The following is an 18,339-nucleotide window of genomic DNA, read 5'->3' on the forward strand; positions in this document are numbered from 1 at the left end:
CACCATTGAAAGTTTATTCATTCAAGTTGATCGAAAAATTGTATAAAATGTGTTTAAAACATGTTAGAATCATATAGAAACAATTTTAATATCATTAAAATAATTAAAAAGGTTCAGAAACTGAGAAATTTTTACAAAAATTTGGCAAAATTTAGCATAAATAGCATAATAACGTCTTTAAAAAGTGTTTTAAAAAAAACACGAAAGTAGGTACCTACTTAAAAACCATCGAATACAAAAAACTGACGAAATTTTAACGCGATTCGATGTAATTCCGCAACATTTGCACAAAAAACATCGTTCAAAATCTTAAAAATGAAATTAGAACACATGAAAAGCACTAAAATCATCCAAAATTACCAAAAAACTGATGTAGACTTTATGAGAGATCCGATAAAATTAAGTCAACTAAATTACGAGTAAGGAGAACTTATCAGATTTGAATGAATTAGACCAGCCTTGATTGATCAGAGCAAATCAAATTTGATCACATCCAGGTACTCTCTACATCTAATAATCAGATCGGTATTCTTATTGATCTGTTAGGAGTTGATCAAATCCAAGAGGTGAGACGTGATTGGATTTGACCAAATTCAGGTCTGATACAGCAGATCAGATCTGGAAATTTTCCATGCCCAATAATTACATAGATCAGGGTTTCCATCAGATTATACCTATCTGTTCAGACCGATCAGCCCCATTAGAGGAGACCTGATCAGATCCGAATAATCATTCCTTCGGATTCAATATTTGACCATAATTATCTACTCAGATCAGATGTAATGAGTGGATATGATCATAACAGATCAGTCATGATCAGATCCGAACATTCAGACTGAATCTGTTCAGACCAGATCAGATCCGGAAATTTCCAAGATTGTATAATCAGAAAGTTCTGGATGAATCAGATCTTGATCAGGTAAAATGGAGGAGACCTGAGTGGATCTGATCAAACCAGATCAGATTTGATCAGATCCGAACATTTAGATTGAATCTGTGCAGACCAGATTAGATCCGATTCGAAAATTTCAGATTGAATAATCAGAAAGTTCTGGTTGAATCAGATTCTGATCAGATCAAATGGAGGCGACCTGAGTGGTTCCAATCAAACCAGATCAGATGTGATCAGATCCGAATATTCATATTGAATCTGTTCAGATCAGACTAGATCAGATGCAATCAGATCCGGAAATTTCCCAGATCCAATATCGAGAAAGTTTTGATAGAATCAGATCTTGATCAGGTAAAATGGAGGAGACCTGAGTGGATCTGATCAAACCAGATCAGATTTGATCAGATCCAAACATTCAGATTGAATCTGTGCAGACCACATTAGATCCGATTCGGAAAATTCCCAGATGAAATAATCAGAAGGTTCATGGTTCAATCAGATCAATTGGAGGAGACCGGAGTGGATCTGATCAAACCAGATCAGATCCGAATATTCAGATTGAACCTGTTGAGATCAGATGCAATCAGATCCGGAAATTTCCCAGATCCAATACCGAGAAAGTTCTGATAGAATCAGATCTTGATCAGATCAAATGGAGGAGACCTGAGTTGATCTGATCAAACCAGATCAGATTTGATCAGATCCAAACATTCAGATTGTATCTGTTCAGACCAGATTAGATCCGATTCGGAAATTTCCCAGATAAAATAATCAGAAGGTTCTGGTTCAATCAGATCCTGATTAGATCAATTGGAGGAGACCGGAGTGGATCTGATCAAACCAAATCAGATCCGAATATTCAGATTGAACCTATTCAGATCAGATGCAATCAGATCCGGAAATTTCCCAGATCCAATATCGAGAAAGTTCTGATCGAATCAGATCTCGATCAGATGAAATAGAGAAGACATGAGTGTATCTGATCAGACCAGATCAGATATGAATAGATCCAAACATTCAGATTGAATCTGCTCAGACCAAACTAGATTAGACGTAATCATATCCAGAAATTTCCTTGATCCAATATCGAGAAAGTTCTGATCGAATCAGATCCTGATCAGATCAATTGGAGGAGACCTGAGTGGATCTGATCAAACCAGATCAGATGTGATCAGATCCGAAAATTCAGATTGAATCTGTGCAGACCAGATTAGATCCGATTCGGAAATTTCCCAGATAAAATAATCATAGAAGGTTCTGGTTGATCAGATCCTGATCAGATCAATCGGAGGAGACCTGAGTGGATCTGATCAAACCAGATCAGATCCGAATATTCAGATTGAATCTGTTCAGATCAGACGCAATCAGATCCGGAAATTTCCCAAATCCAATATCGAGAAAGTTCTGATTGAATCAGATCTTGATCAGACGAAATAGAGAAGACATGAGTGTATCTGATCAGACCAGATCAGATGTGATCAGATCCAAACATTCAGATTGAATCTGCTCAGACCAGACTAGATCAGATTACGTCTAAACGTAATGATATCCAGAAATTTCCTTGATCCAATAATCAGAAAGTTCTGATCGAATCAGATCAGATCAAAAAGGAAGGACCTCTATGGATTTGATCAGACCAGATCAGATATGATTAGATCTGAACATTTTGGATTAGGTCTATCTAGACCATCAATAATCAGAATGTTCTGTTCGAATCAGATCTTAATCAGATCAGATAGGGAAGACCAGAGTGGATCTGATCAGACCACATCAGATGTCATCAGATCCGAACATTCGGATTAGATCTGTTCAGGCATAATCAAATCCAACTGGGCAGATCTGAATAGATCTGATCGTATCAGGTCCCAATGTTTGTCAGTTCTAATCTGAGTTTTGATCAAATTCAAATCCTATCATTTTTCACTATACAATTATAACTCAAAATGACATAGGTACTTGGGAAAAATTCTAAAGGTATTGGAATATTTTGAGGATCCGATCCAAAAGCTAATTTTCCTATTCCAATCGGAAATGGATAGATACTTATTTTGGGGTGGGTAACATTTGGCTTTTTTTTGGAAACTTTAGGGGGAGATCCGAAAAAAAATTGTCAAGTTATGTCAAACGACTGAGAGAATAATATTGAATTTTTGAATGAAACTCTCGTGTGGTGTCCTTCGGTAGAAACTCTGAGATTGAAAAGCAGCATAACATTTTTTTTAAAAAGTCAAATTTGTCTTAAGTATTTTCAAAGGCATACCTTTAATTTGGTACATCGTGTGACTGCATGGGTCACTTTTTTAGACATTGAAACTTCGAATTTTCAATTTCGAATTTCCTATGACATTTTGCTTTTCTTCCATCATCACGCTTCGAAATCCAGCGATTTGACAAAAATTTTTGAGAAAACCTGACACAGAATTAAAACCCACAATTTACGAGTATCGAGTTCCAGTCAATTTGCACAAAGGTCATAAATTAATCCAATTCAACTTACACGTACTAATTATTCCCAATACTTTCCTATCTTGGTATTGGTGAGTTTTATTTTTTTACTCGTTTGAAAATCTAGTCCACTATTTCGAAACCAATTGAACCGTTAATCTCTGCGAGCCACTCAATAATCGGCTGAAAAAAATCCCCGTGGGATGTTTTAAATCACCTTTTACGACGAGTACCACAACAATGCCCCTGTGCGGAAAATTTTTTCGACTTTTTTTCTCTGAAAGACATTTTACAAAAATACATACGATGACGTGAGCGAATACATTTTTCACGATCGGTTTTGTTTTTTTTTTCCTCACACACAACACACAAAAGTCAAAACGACATAACTGCTGAGAGATTTTCGAGCACGCTGCGGATATAGCCAAAAAATGTATTATGAGAACCGAACGGGACCATTCTTAGTTCATATATTGTCCGCATTTAAACGTAATTTATCGCCGGCGTATTTTTTCGCCGGGTCTTTGTTATATTCATTTTTTTCTCTCGGTTTGCTGTGCTCTTTGAGTTGCCCTGGTTGGGTTTGTGTTTTTCAGAAATACTCGTAGCTGTGCGGCTGCTACACGCCGATGCCGAAATAAATAAAAGAGAAATTTTTATTTCTGAAATAATAAAAATTTACGTCGAAATATTTACGGTTATATGCTCGACGCAAATACGTAGGTACACGTACACGACGACGTATCGGAGGTTAATTTTTTTTCTCGCTTCGATATTCGTATAAATGTGGGTAGCACCTACCTGTGTGGTAGCAATGAACCTGACGACGCGACGCTGTGCCACATTTATACAAATAAAAAAAAATGTATAGAATTAATATCAAAAAAACCAACGCGAATGTAAATTAGATATTTCATTTTGTGATTTCTTCCCCACATTCGCACGTTTTGTTGAAGGGGGCTTTAAAGGTTACCCAGGTAGGGTAGAAGAGGGAACGCAGTGAAATCTGTTTTTATTAATCGAAACATAAATTTTCACCGCTGAGGCTTGAAAAGTAGTGCATAAAACCTCATATATTTGAATAGTGAAATTTTATTAACCGGGTAATATCGTTTGTGTGATTTTTCTCTCTCTCTCTCTGTTTTGCGAGCGACGTGTCAGGGGTTGTTAAAATTACAAGTGAAATCGTCTCATTGTACTACATATAAGGTGTCACAGGTGTCAAATAGGCTTCTAGTGCTGAAGTTAATCAACAAATATGAAGATTATTAAAAGAATCGGATTCTTTGTTCAATTTTTCAAGATTATAGTAATTAGGTTTTTTTTAATATATATTTTACAGCTGCGTGCATCGTTAGAATATCAAGTTGATTGAGGTAGGTACTTGAAAAAATCTTCCTCGCATATGAACTTCATGAAGTGGGAATCATTTTGGTTAATATATTCCATCTAATGAAAGAGATATCGCAGGATTAACTTGATGAAGGGAATTTCCCTTGAGAGATGATCGGATATTCTTTCCTACGTTTGCTTTGGAAAAATAAAAAATATGGAAAGTTTAGGTGACGCTGACCGGTGTATTTTAGAACAAATGTTTTTCATTTTTTATTCGTCAAGTCATTTTGGAAAAATCGAATCCATGATAGTGAATAGAAAATTGATGAAAATTTGTGTGATGTTCGGGGAGCCCGCATAAGGAACTTTTGCCCCCCCCGTCGATCCTGCAGGATAACATTTTCCTTAAAGGGGGAGTCCTAATGAACATTTATAGCATTTGTCCTAAAAAAAAGTGGCCCTACTCACAAAATGACGGCGATTTTGATGGACAGGCCAGCCGAAATCGCAGATTTTGCGTTCCAACATAAGACTTGCACGACATTTTTAAAACCGTACAAAGGTACATCGAGAGATCAGGCAAAAATTTATCATCTGTTGAAATTTCAAGTGCTAAAGTGCCTTTTTCGATTTTTGGTGAATTTTTGAAAATCAAATTTTGGCCAAAAATGAGGGAAAAATCAAGATTTTACCAACTTGACCAAGAAAGCTGAAATTTAGGATATACCCTATTTTTGACATGACAAATCGATTGGAAACTGTTTCAAACCGTTTTGAGCAGTTCTGGAGCCTCCAGGAAATTTTTCAAACTCGAAATTCCTACAAAATTTCATCAAAATGGAGTTGGAAAGCAAATTCATTCTGAAAACTAATTTAAATACGCTATGAAGTCGACTGCAGGGGAATTTCAAGTCACTTTGGAGCCTCCAGTAGATTTTTGAAACTTGTAATTTCCCAAAAATTTCATTAAAATGGAGTTGGAAAGCCGAAAATCACTCTGCAACTAATGTCTTTTGGGTTTTGGAGCCTCCAGCGACTTTCTGAAAATTACTGGAGCCTCCAGCAGATTTTTGAATCTTGAAATTTCACAAAAATTCCATTAAATGGAGTTGGAAAGCCGAAATTCACTCTGCAAATAATGTCTTTTAGGTTTTGGAGCCTCCAGCAACTTTCTGAAAATTACTGGAGCCTCCAGCAGATTTTTGAAACTTGTAATTTCCCAAAAATTCCATTAAATAGATTTGAAAAGCCGAAATTCACGGGTGTTAAAATTGGAGTGCATAGTAAATTTCGGCTTTCCCATCTCCGTTTGATGAAATTTTGGGGAAATTTTAGGTTTCAAAAATCTGCTGGAGGCTCCAGTAGTTTTCAAAAAGTCTCTGGAGGCTCCAAAACTCAAAAGACATCAGTTGCAGAGTAAATTCTGACTTTCCAACTGCATTTGATGAAATTTTGTGAGAATTTCAAGTTTCAAAAAACCACTGGAGGCTCCAGTAATTTTTGAACAGTTGCTGGAGGCTCCAAAAGACCATTAGTTGCAGAGTAAATTTTGGCTTCCCAACTCAATTTGATGAAATTTTGTGAGAATTTCAAGTTTCAAAAAACTACTGGAGGCTCCAGTAATTTTTGAAAAGTTGCTGGAGGCTCCAAAAGACCATTAGTTGCAGAGTAAATTTTGGCTTTCCAACTCAATTTGATGAAATTTTGTGGGACTTTCGAGTTTCTAAAATGTGCTGGAGGCTCCAAAACAGCTCAAAATGGGTTGAAACAGTTTCCAATCAATTTGGCATGTCGAAAATAGGGTATATTCCTAATTTCAGCTTTCTTAGTCAATTTGGATTTTTCCCCTCATTTTTAACCTGAATTTAATTTTCAAAAATTCACCAAAAATCGAAAAAGGCACTTTAGCACTTGAAATTTCGACAAGTGATGAATTTTCGCCTGATCTTTCGATCTACCTTCGAAAGATTTGAAAAATTTCGTGCAAGTCTTATGTTGGAACACAAAATCTGCGATTTCAGCTGATCTGCCAATCAAAATGGCCTCCATTTTGTGAGTAGGGCCACTGTTTTTTTTGAGGACAAATGCTAGAAATGTTCCTTAGGCCTCCCTCTTTAAGAAAAAAGTTGTCCCGGGTGATCGACGGGGGGGGGGGGGTGTCGATAGATCCTTATGCGGGCTCCCCAACTAACAGTAACTCAATATTTTTCAAATAACCCTGGTTCCTATTTTAGGTTTTGATCCAGAACGTAGGAAAAACATTGAACCACACAGAAGTAAAATTTGCTGCAAGTAAGGTCTCATCCCTCCTTTACGAAAAAAAAAAGGAAATGCTCTCCACAGTTCAAACAACACCTTATCATTTCCCTAGTCTTTTTAAATCATAATACAGTCGATCGATTTCATTAAAATTCCCACCCGCAGCTAAACGATTAAAACCTACCATCGAAAAAAAACCTCGTAGGGTAAAAAGGAAGTTTAAAACCCCGATAAGATGAAGTTATTACGTTATTAGTCGCCATAAACACGTGTATCTCGTTTGAAGAAATCCTCAACGAACGTTCGCCCGGCTCGAGCATTTAGGCAATTTGATGATTAGTATATGCAAAGCCTTGCAGAGCAGAGCAGAGCTCCCTATTCATCAGGTACCTTTGCAAACGTTTAGGTAGATTTTGAATATGAATTCGCCTTACTGCTGTGTGTCTGCTTGGCGTCCGTCCTCCGTCACCTTCTTCTGCCACTTAAGTCAATACATCACCCTTTATCTGTCTACCCTTTGGCGTTTTACTTTCACCCTTTATGCACTCGGTTGGCGGTACGTCGATTATCAGTACGTACTATGGCAGCCTTTTGCCAGGCAGGCTTTTCAAACGATGACGATGGTTATCCGTTTATTGAATCATCACCGTGGAATGGAAAACGTTTTTGAGGGAATTGAGACACTACGGGTAGTTACTGGCGAGTTTCATATCGTTTGAAGTACATATATTTTTAGTGCGTTTCGTTGCAGAAATTGCGAGTTTAGTGTAACCAAAGTAGGTATATGGTTGCATTGCATTCGTCATCGAAGACGTTCTATGCGATAAATTTTGCGGACAGGAAATTAACTCTGGAGTGAGAGAGGTGATGTTAGATGCGATGCAATACCTATGCATAGGGTGACTTACTACTACTGTTCGATATGGTTTGCAGTTTTGGAAAATGTTGACAATAAGGGTGACCAGATGCCCTATGGTAAATTGATTCTGATGTTTTTAATACGATCAGTGCGGGCGATGAATCGAAAAAATATATATTATGGATCGTCACCAAATTCAGAGAGGTAGTTTACTTACTTCAAGTTGAAAGTGTCCAAAAAAGTTGAGACCAAAAGTCAAAAGTCAGAGGAGCAATAAGCCCCCAAAATATGGTCATTTTTAGAAAATATATTGTTCCTATTTAAGCTGAAATTTGGGATATATACCTAATTTTCGCCATGCCAAAATCGATTGGAAACTATTTTAAACCGTTTTGAGCAGTTCTGGAGCCTCCAGCAGATTTTTTAAACTCGAAATTCCCACAAAATTTCATTAAATGGAGTTGAAAAGTCGAAATTTACTCTTCAAACTAATTTCAATACGCTACGAAGTCAACTGCAGGTGGATTTCAAGTCATTCTGGAGCCTCCAGCGACTTTTTGAAAATTACTGGAGCCTCCAGTAGATTTTCGAAACTTGAAATTTCTCAAAATTTTGTCAAATATGGAGATGGAAAGCCGAAATTCATTCTGAAAACTAATTTCAATACGCTTGAAGTCGACTGCAGGTAGATTTCAAGTCGATTGTAAACTCGTAACAGTGAAAAATGATAGGATTATATCAGAACTCTATGATTAGATTTGGTCAAATATAATTGGATCTGGCAAACATGAAGGCCACCACAATGAGAGTTTCAATCAGAAATTCTAAATTTTTCCCTCAGTCGTTTGGCATCACTCGACAATTTTTGCGTATCTCCACCTCAGGTTTCCAAAAAAAAAAAAAAAAAAAAAAATTTATTGAGATGGGTAAATTAGCTCTCGATTCGGATCCTTGAATACCTATTCCAATAATTTTAGAATTTCCCCCTAAAATGTCAGTTTAAGCAATTCTCGATTATATTATTTCAAAAGTTTTCAGGAGTGAAGTATTTGAAAAAAAAATTGAATTCAAGTCATCACTCACTTTGGAAATTTGGATTCCTACGATTTTTTAAAACGATTACCCACGTTGATTTACAAAGCTGAATTTAAAGGTTTAGATGGAAACAAAAGGCAAAGTCGATATAAATTTTCTATAAACTTCTGTCAACAAAATGTTTTCTAATTCCTTTCCCTCCTCCTCAATTTTGTACAAGCCACAAAAATGAAATTCAAACATAGCATTTCACTATCTAACTTTTTTTTGACCATTTCACAAGAAAAAATGTTCACGTCACGAAAAAATTTGAATAAAACGGGGCTATAAGCGACAAAACTTTTTTATTTTGAGAAAATTATATTCTAAATTTTCAAGATTCAAGAAAAGTTTGGCGGAAACTGAAATTTTTAGAAAATTTTGACAGTAACAAAAATATGATCATGTTTTTGAATTTGAAAAAAAATCACATTTTGATTGGAACAAAATCGCAACAATTTTGGAAATTTGTTGAACTTTATATTGTAATTCAAAGGTGAAAATGAAATGTAAGTAAGTACCTATCTAAGAGTCATATTTCAATGTAAAAATTATTGAGAAATTACCAAATTAGGTACCTACCTATTGATATCAAATTCTAAAAATAATTTGAGCCGGAGTCAAAAAAATGTACAAGTGATGTTTTGTCATGAATTTTTCCTAATTCCACTTTTGATTTCCACCTGCATTAGGAAAGAATTTGAACAATTTTGTTTGAATTCTGGAATTACTCAAAAATTTATTGCGCCAGGGCACCCTTCTACAAATGGCCAGGCAGAAAGATTTGTCCAGACTATCAAACATGCTCTTAAAAATTGTCTCGAAAATACAACTTCTTCTATTCCAAAGTTAATACAGCAAATTTTGTTTTTATATAGGGCTATGCCCCTTTAAAAAGGTAAATCACCAGCAGAGGCATACTTAAATCGACCCTTACGAATTCAACTTGATGCCCTTTGCCCCCTGCTCAATCCAAACCTACAACTACACCACAAGTAAAGCGATTTTTTCAAGTGGGGGGGGGAGAGTTCTCATACGTATGAATGAAAAGTGGCAACCTGGAAAAGTCACTTCTCACCTTGGAGCACTGCACTATAATGTTGTTACACATGACGGTTTTCCAAACAAAAAAATACGAATGTACCATCTCATTGTCAGTGCCATGTAACATTTTCAAAAGATCCAGATCTGGCTCCAGGTCAACTTTGAAGGTCAACTCTGACCAAACAACCCCCTAATGGATTTTCCTATTAAGTGGTGGAGAATATTATATCCTTAAATGAGTCATCGACTCGACAGCCTCTGGCTGAATGTATAGTTTAGTCATTAGTTACTTTAGTTCTCATGTAGACGCTGTATGTATAATAAAGATCGCTTCAATAGGTATGTGACATCTTATTTCACTCGCGATGTGCATAACATCTGAAAAGACATCATATAAAATTTCAGCTAAAAAAATATATATATAATATATTCACTGGTGGCGCAGAAGAGTTGAATGTTGAGAAGGTATGAGCGCGTCGAGCAGAAACTGCACACGGTTGCGCGCCGGGAAATGTTGCGTTGCGTTCCCTCCTTGGATCAAAGCAGTCTTTCAAAACGTTACATCCTCTACAATGCATGATACAAGTAAGTTTAGTCCCTGGTGGGGGTTTTCTAGATGTTACTAATGAAGATTCAATATAGACGTTTTTCTAAATTCCACAATTCGGGTTCAAATGAATTCTACAGCTGAAAAATCATAATCAATACTTTGTTATGGCTATTTTTAAAATCCAAGGAAGATTAGTATCACTTGATGAGTTATGGTGGGGATGCCGCTCTGATTATAGTTGCGTGGAATGAACCTCATCAAACTTTGTTGCATTTCCCCTGGCACCATCGTGGGACATATTGTGCTCGCGTGTGCTCGTAGCTTTCAACATTCAACACTTGTGCGCCACCTCTAAATATTATTATTTTTCAATAAGAATTTAAGGGGTTCCATTTGAACCAAAGATGAACATCTTAAGCGGGTAAGACGTCAATATTTCAAAAAAAAAAAAAAAAAAAAAAAAATGCAAACTGACTCACCCTAACCTGCATCTTCAAATTTGACTTTGGAAATTCGCATTAATGTTCATTTTGACAAATCCTCAATCAGTTCAACTTCTCACATATATTTTATTTAAATTTATGGATTGAACTTCTGCGGGGCATTTAAGTTAGGGTTGAGAAGCAATATTACTCATATTTCCAGAATTTTTCAAAATTTTTGAACTGAGGGTCAGATCAAAAATCTGAAAAACTGACTTTTGCAGATGCTTTCACCCTTTTTCAGCACCTATGTAGCATATGAAAAATGTTGGATAACTGATAAGGGGGCGTTTCTTGATGCTTCTCCTTCCTCAAACCAAGAAAGGATTCACATAAGGTCAAAAAGCCTTCATTTTTGTTTTTTGTAGGTAGGTATTTAATTCTTCAAATTGTACTAATGGGTATTAAAAAAATTAAATAAAAATTGATTGTAGATTGCAGTGTGAATTTTTTTGGGGGGGAGAGGGGAGGACAGGAGCTCATGAAGGCGACCTTTTTAGACAAAGAAATGCTCTGTCAGCTCCCTTCTTTCATTTGTTTTGGTCCTCCGGGCCGGGCACAGTCTCTCAAACGCTAGTTTCCGTCTGTCCTGAATCTATATACGTAGAACACAAAAGGTAGACTCGTTTCTCTAAAAGAAATCATTCTCTTGAAAAAAAAAACCTCTCACTGAAAACATTCTACAGCACAGAACCTCACGCTTTCCTCACACCATCTATACTCGGTCCAGATGCAATCTCAGTCGTCGAACTCTCTTCTCATTTATCCATACAATTGAACACGACCAACACCAGAATCGCAATTATCGACACATTACGAGAATTCCGCTCACGAACCGGGTAAAAATTTAAAAATTAAATAAAAATTGAAAACGTAGCAGTTCGCTAACAATTAGAACGATAGATGTACATTACGAAATTGAATTAAGCATACTGAATACTAATGCGAGCAGCGAGACGAAGCCACACGAGGCGGCGATTTTCACGCAAAAATAACGTTAAAAATTCCGCACCCTCGACAAATTGTACAGTACACGGAAAAATACCAACGAATAAGGAGCACGAGCGCGTAGATTAGGGCCGGTGAATACAACAACAACTAAAATACACATTACGTATCATTGTTTATAGCGTATCGCGTTATTATTATCATTATTATTTTTTTTTACAACCATCAAACAAAGAACTCAAAGGAGTTTTTTTTTCTATACTCAAAAACGCGATGAATTTTTTCCATCATTTTCCACATTTGTACATTTTGGTCGTAATTATCATCGCAGTGACAAAAGAATCACCGCAATGTGGTTCTTTTCACGTGCAAAAGATCCCAAAAGACAGGTTTGTCATATTGATCATATTCACGCATCAACTATTCCACCAAAAGCTGAGATTTTTTTCCTTAACGAAGCAGATTTTTTTGAAATTGACCTCTCTACGTGTTTTTGATTCGACCTCATTCGCATTAGATATACTTTATATTATGTACCTTGGTATGGTGAAAAATCCACCTGAATCGTTAAATTTTTCATTTATCATGAATAAATTTATCCTATCAACGTCTACTCACGACCTGATTTACTATACTTGCACAAATCGAAGTCCGAAATTACACCTGTTTGAAATATTCGTGATTTATTTCACTATATTAACATAAATGTCAAAGGTATAATCAAGCCAGGGAGAAGAGAAATGTACAGGGAACCTCTCTATATACGAACAATAAACGTGGCAGAATAAGAAAAAGCAGCGGTGCTTTCTTAACAAAGATACGAGCTCGACGTGTAATTTCGACAAGTTGAAATTTAATCAGCCAAAGTATTCGTGCTGTCACACAGTCCACACACAAAAAGGACGAAACGAAAGGGAAAAATTTTTCTTTTAGGGAAAAAAAAGGGTCCTACTTGAACGCTAATTTTTCACGCATTTTTTTCACCACCCTTATAACACCTACATGACGTTATCGTTGAATAATTAAATTTCTCTAAATCGCCGAGCTTTAATCTTTTGATAATAAATTTATGAAATTTTTCAGCACGAAAAAATGCCATGTCCGCGTGCGTCGTCGTCGTCGCCCAAGAAGGAATAAATTTAACGCGTATGCTTCTTGAAATATGCATTTAATCTGAAGTTCGTGGTTCGTGTGTGCGTCACGTGGAGAAATTTTTATACTTATTTTTTGGCCACATTTCAACGCGCAAAGCGATTTAATGTTTGTGATTTTGATTCGGATTTTTTTTTTACTTATATTTTTTCAACGAAATTTGTTCGTATTTCATTTCGAAACAAATTTCGTGAAAGGAGAAGGGAGCTAGGTACATACATGAAGAGTAATTGGAAACGAAGGTTCTGAGATATTACACCACTGGTGCAGTGGGGGGAGGACGACGCCGATGATGATGATGATGATGATGTAGAAAATTGTTTTGGTTGGTTTCATTATTGCTTATCTTGGTACAATAATCAGGTTTCAAATCCTTAAAAAGCTCAAGTTTGAACTTTTGAAACGAAAGCTCAACTTTTCGTCATGAGTTTGAAAAAAATATGAAACCCATAATTTTGATTTTGAAAAACTTCCAGAAAAGTCATTTTTTTATATTTCTGTATTGAACCAGATGATTTTGAGCATAGGATAGGATCTCAACACCTTTTGAGAGCGGAGTATGCTCCCATTTTGATCCATCGAATCGAAGGAGCATGCAAAAAAAAATATCATAAGCAAAGTCCATTTTTCGAATTTTAGGTAATATTTGAAAATCATTTGCGCCGAAAATGCAAGAAATTCAAAATTTCACCAAATTAACCTGAGGAGCTGAAAATAATTTAATGTCCTACTACCTATTCAAAATATAAAGGAATTTCAATTTTTTTGCTATGAGAGTGAATTTTATCAAATTTTTTATGAAATACGTCAGAAAGCGGTCAAATATAAGACAACTGAATAAATTTTAACTTTTTTTGATGTTTTATAGAATTGAAAATTGATTTTTTGTGATGAGTTCATTTCATCGAGTGAAAGGGTTTTTTTCAACGGATATGTAAAAATAGGGGTCAAATGGGTCAACTTCACCAATCAAAACTTTATTTCATGTTTTAAATCAAATAATCGCATTTTTTCACAAACTTTCAATTTTTTAAAATAAAATTTGTAACATGTTACCATCCCAATTTTTTAATATGTTGTTCAGCATGAAAAATTGTCCATAATATATTTTTTTCAGAATTTTTGAGTGTCGGAACGACATGAAAACTACGTTTTGAAACTTTTCGAGCTAATATTTCGTACGAAAAAAAGTGGCAAAACTGATTTTTATGATATCACCAAAAAGACTTTCAAAACCCCCAACTATTGGAAAAAGTTTCATTTTGGTAGGTATCGTGGTTATCGAGTAATCCACTGCTGAAATGAATGATATTTCAAGTTCGATGAAAACTTTGACACCCCCTAACAGCCTTTAAAAAACGGCTAGAGGGTTACAATTTGAGCCATTGGTCATCCCTTTGGAAGGTCTTTCTACAGGAAAAATTTCAAAAAAATCTCTGACCCTCCATTCCACTTTTTGGTCGAATTGATGTGGAATGACCCACTCTTTTGATCTTCAAAATCACTTGGGAAAGGTTTCTAACTGTTTTGAGCAGCTCTGAAACCTACTGCAGACTCTTGACTATAAAATTTACCCACAATTTTCACCCAATTGAACATTAAGTATAGGTATCGCAATTTCAACATTCTGAGTCGATTGGAGGTGATTCCAAACAGTTCTGGAGCCTTCTGCAGTCACAGTTCCGAAATTTCAGTTTTAGGAAAACGGTTTTAACTGCAGTTTTCCAAAGTCAGTTTCTGTCAGATCGAATCCTTATGTTTCTCCAGCGACTTCATAATAAATTTTTTTGAAAAATATACCCTTCCGAAAAGCTGGAAACAGATTTTTTGGAAAATGGTGTTCAATTGAAAGAAGAAAGCTGAATATTTGAAAATTTTGTTACGTTTTTGTTGAGGTGATTTGGCCATAATTTTTAGTCAAGTAGAAAAAAAGACGAAAGGAAGAGAAAAGAAAAGCAGCACCCCCTAATGTCTCTTCTTTGTACTCATTTTTTCAAACAAAATTGAAAGCTGGTATCACGGTGAGGTCAAATTTGAAATATCAATAATGGACATTTGAGCTCAAAACCCTCAAAATTGGTAAAAATCCATATATGGCACACCATAAAAAATTGGCAAATGTCTGAGTTCGATTCTCTCGAAAATTTTACAATCAATCCCTGCTTGGCGTCCTTAATTTTTTGGTAATTTGACAATGTTCTGATGATTGGAAGAGGTTTAGAAAGATCAGATGCAAAAAGCGAAGTAATTTTAGAAATTAATTGGATAAACCATGCACTTACCCAACATTCCACTTTAAAATTAAAATTCAAAAAAAAAAATTCAAATTGAGAACTCTTGTACTTTTGAGGGGTGTTTAAATTTCATTCCATTTTTATAATCGGCTTGTCACTAAAAAGAATGATGAAAAGTTTAGCTTTGACTTGAAAGGTTCAAATTCAAGCACTTCCAATTTGAATTTTCGATTTTAAAATATTAGAAATATATTATTTTGGTTAGAGCCTCGTGAAGGGAACGTACATATAATAAAATTCAGTCAAACCGAAGGACTCTACTTCATTCTTGGTTGGAGTTGATTCCGAATAAAGATCCTATCTTCTAATTGTCATATTTTCAAGTTTATTTTTCGAATTTAAGGTCATTTTGGAAACATTAAACTCACATTGAAAATAGAGTAATTTTTTACCACCAATCATGAGGTTTTTTTTTCAAGCAAGTACATATTTGAAATAAATTTTTCCCGTTTTTTTAAGCTATTTCGAAGTTATCTATTTGAAAACTTTTCATCAGAATTACTCAGTTTAATTTTTAGTATAATTTTGGAGCAGATTTAAATCCATTTGAAGCCTTTGAAACGGCTACGAAAATTTAAAAAAAAAGTCTATAAATTTTAAAACAGACGATAAAATGTATTTTCGATCATTTTCATTAAATGATTTTTTATGTAAAGATCCCACTTAAAATTCGATACCATTTTATTTGAAATATTATACTGACTTTCTCAAAATTATATAAATAAAGTGAGCATAAAATTCAGCAATCCATGAATTAAATTTCAATTCAATCGCATCACATGATTTTAATCCAACTAGCTACCTGCACTAAATTAATTTTTATGCTGTTTCTCACCCTTGAACGACATAAACTTCATTTAATTCACTAACTTGTTTACCTACTTAAATTTCATAAAACTGAATCAGAACATTTTTAAAATTTGACTAGGACAAAAATTTCTTCATTTGATCGATATAATGAACCTCCCTCCCCCCACCGATAAAAAAGTCAATTTTATGCCTATCTTTTCGTTCTGTTCACAAGCTTCAAAAAGGTACGAAATTTCATAATTTTTTCGAGGACCAGGTTTCTTTTCAAGACTGAGAGGCAAAGGAAGAGGTTCAGTTGGCAAAATGAAATCACCATTTCGAGATTCATGATCCTAATCGAAAGTTTTAGGTAGAATTATGAAAAGATTAAATTTTATTCAATTTTGATTCAATTTTGATTCAATGTGATAAAATTTTATGAAAATTGCGAAATTGCATGCCTATACCTTTACGAGAATAATTGCGATCAAATTGCACGAAAACACAAAATAGTGTGAAAGTATTCCTGAAAATTTTCTTAGTTTTTATCTACGTTTAAATTGATAGTTAAATTTTGTGCCAGCCCTTTTAATTTTATAGGAATTCATTGAGAAATCCAAAAAATGTTTTAAATTCTGTTTTTTTCCCCCCTTAGAAAATCTTATAAATGAAGAACGCTCTAAATTTTTTTCTCTGTTTTCATGTTACAAAACTGAGTGTTTTTCGTGTTTTACGTCTAGATTAGCAAATTTTTACGTTGTTTGTCTGTGATCTTTACCATCTCCATCAATTAATGTAGCTTATTTTCAATGTGCATTAAAAGTGTTATTATGGCTGCAGATATTTCCCTGACTCCTCAAATTGATAGTTCTGAATTTCAACAAAAATTATTTTTGTTTCACACTTTTCCTAAGAAGATAATCACTGATCTTGTATTCCTCAAATTTATTCAAAAATGAATAAATGTTGCCCAAAATACTCGATAAATTTGAGCGATTCGATGACTTGGACAAGGAAGCTCCTTGAGGCATAAATCACACAAAACAAAAAATTCTACCATTTGAAGCAGTGTTGATTTTTTATAAACCCCTTTCTAAATTTTGAAAAAAAAAACAAAAAAAAAAACATAATTTCAAAGAAAAGATAGGTAGGTACTTACGAAATGGGCTGATCAAACATCATTAGGCATAGGTAGGTATTTGAAAAATTCTACGCAGGTAATGCAAATCAGTAAATTTAAAATTCATGAGCTGTGATCAGCTCTTTCATCTTTAATATTAAGTAGGTACTTTGATGAAATTGCGCAGAATTTTCACATCATTGATGTAAATTCGTATTTCATGATTCAAAATCATCGTGAGCACTTCATTATCAGCTCAATAAATCTCTCTAAACACATACGTGATGATGAACTCACAGTTGTAAGTTAAAAATTAGAGACCCGATCAGTTGATAATCGTGATCTTGATAGATGATAAATTCCAAAAAATTATTTTCCCTCGTTGAAAATTGGAAACTTTTTTTTTACAAACTCTTATTCAATTCCTTTTTCTGAAATTGCATTGAAAAAATTGATTCATCGACTCGGTAAATTCATCCTACTTAAATTATTCACGTTCATCACTATAAATCACCAATTTCACTCCAACACAATTCATCTCCAAAAAATTAAACACTTCAATATTGGAAAAATATTCAACATTGGGGAAAAAATCACCATCAACAACAAAATGTAAAATAACAAAAAAAGAACATTTTCTAAAGAAAAAAAAAAAATCAAAAATCAGTCACGTGACTTACCGACGAAATCGGAAGACGCGGAAAATATTCCCAGGAGCAATAAATACAACCACGCTTCCATTTCTGAGCGAACATGCCGACTAAAATGCATTCAAAAACGTAACGTCGTTGATTCCCATTCAAAATGAGTCGCCCTTGTTGGCCATATCGAGAGGCAAAGGGATGATTCCAGCGTACGTAGCGCTTGCGCCACGTTTCGGCTGATGGCACGAGAAACCCCCTTTAATTAAGTTGTTACCTACCGGCCCACCGCGCCTATAACAATGCAATAATATTAGCCTTTTCTGTGATTTATCCTAGACCCAGACCTAGTCTTGTTTATTTTCCTTGTCAGCTCATTTCGTTGCTCTCTTTTATAATGAACGATCAAGCGGCAAAATTCATTTACACGAAATATGGCTAACGTCGTCGTTTAC

At 34.9% G+C, this 18,339-nt stretch overlaps 1 protein-coding gene across 2 annotated transcripts in view; it reads right to left on the reverse strand.

The window, feature by feature from the left end:
* Nucleotides 1-18,035, reverse strand: part of LOC135834575 (lachesin-like) — a 159,507-nt gene extending 141,472 nt beyond the window's left edge. The window contains exon 1 of one of the 2 annotated variants that reach the window (XM_065348492.1): nt 17,924-18,035. In XM_065348492.1, the coding sequence (XP_065204564.1) occupies nt 17,924-18,014 (91 nt within the window). In that variant the 5' untranslated portion in view covers nt 18,015-18,035. The remainder of the gene's footprint in view (nt 1-17,923) is intronic. The other variant, XM_065348493.1, reaches the window with a different exon arrangement.
* Between the last annotated feature and the right edge of the window lie 304 nt (nt 18,036-18,339).

This window comes from Planococcus citri, chromosome 2 (assembly GCF_950023065.1).
Source record: "Planococcus citri chromosome 2, ihPlaCitr1.1, whole genome shotgun sequence".
Classification (NCBI taxonomy): Eukaryota; Metazoa; Arthropoda; class Insecta; order Hemiptera; family Pseudococcidae; genus Planococcus; species Planococcus citri.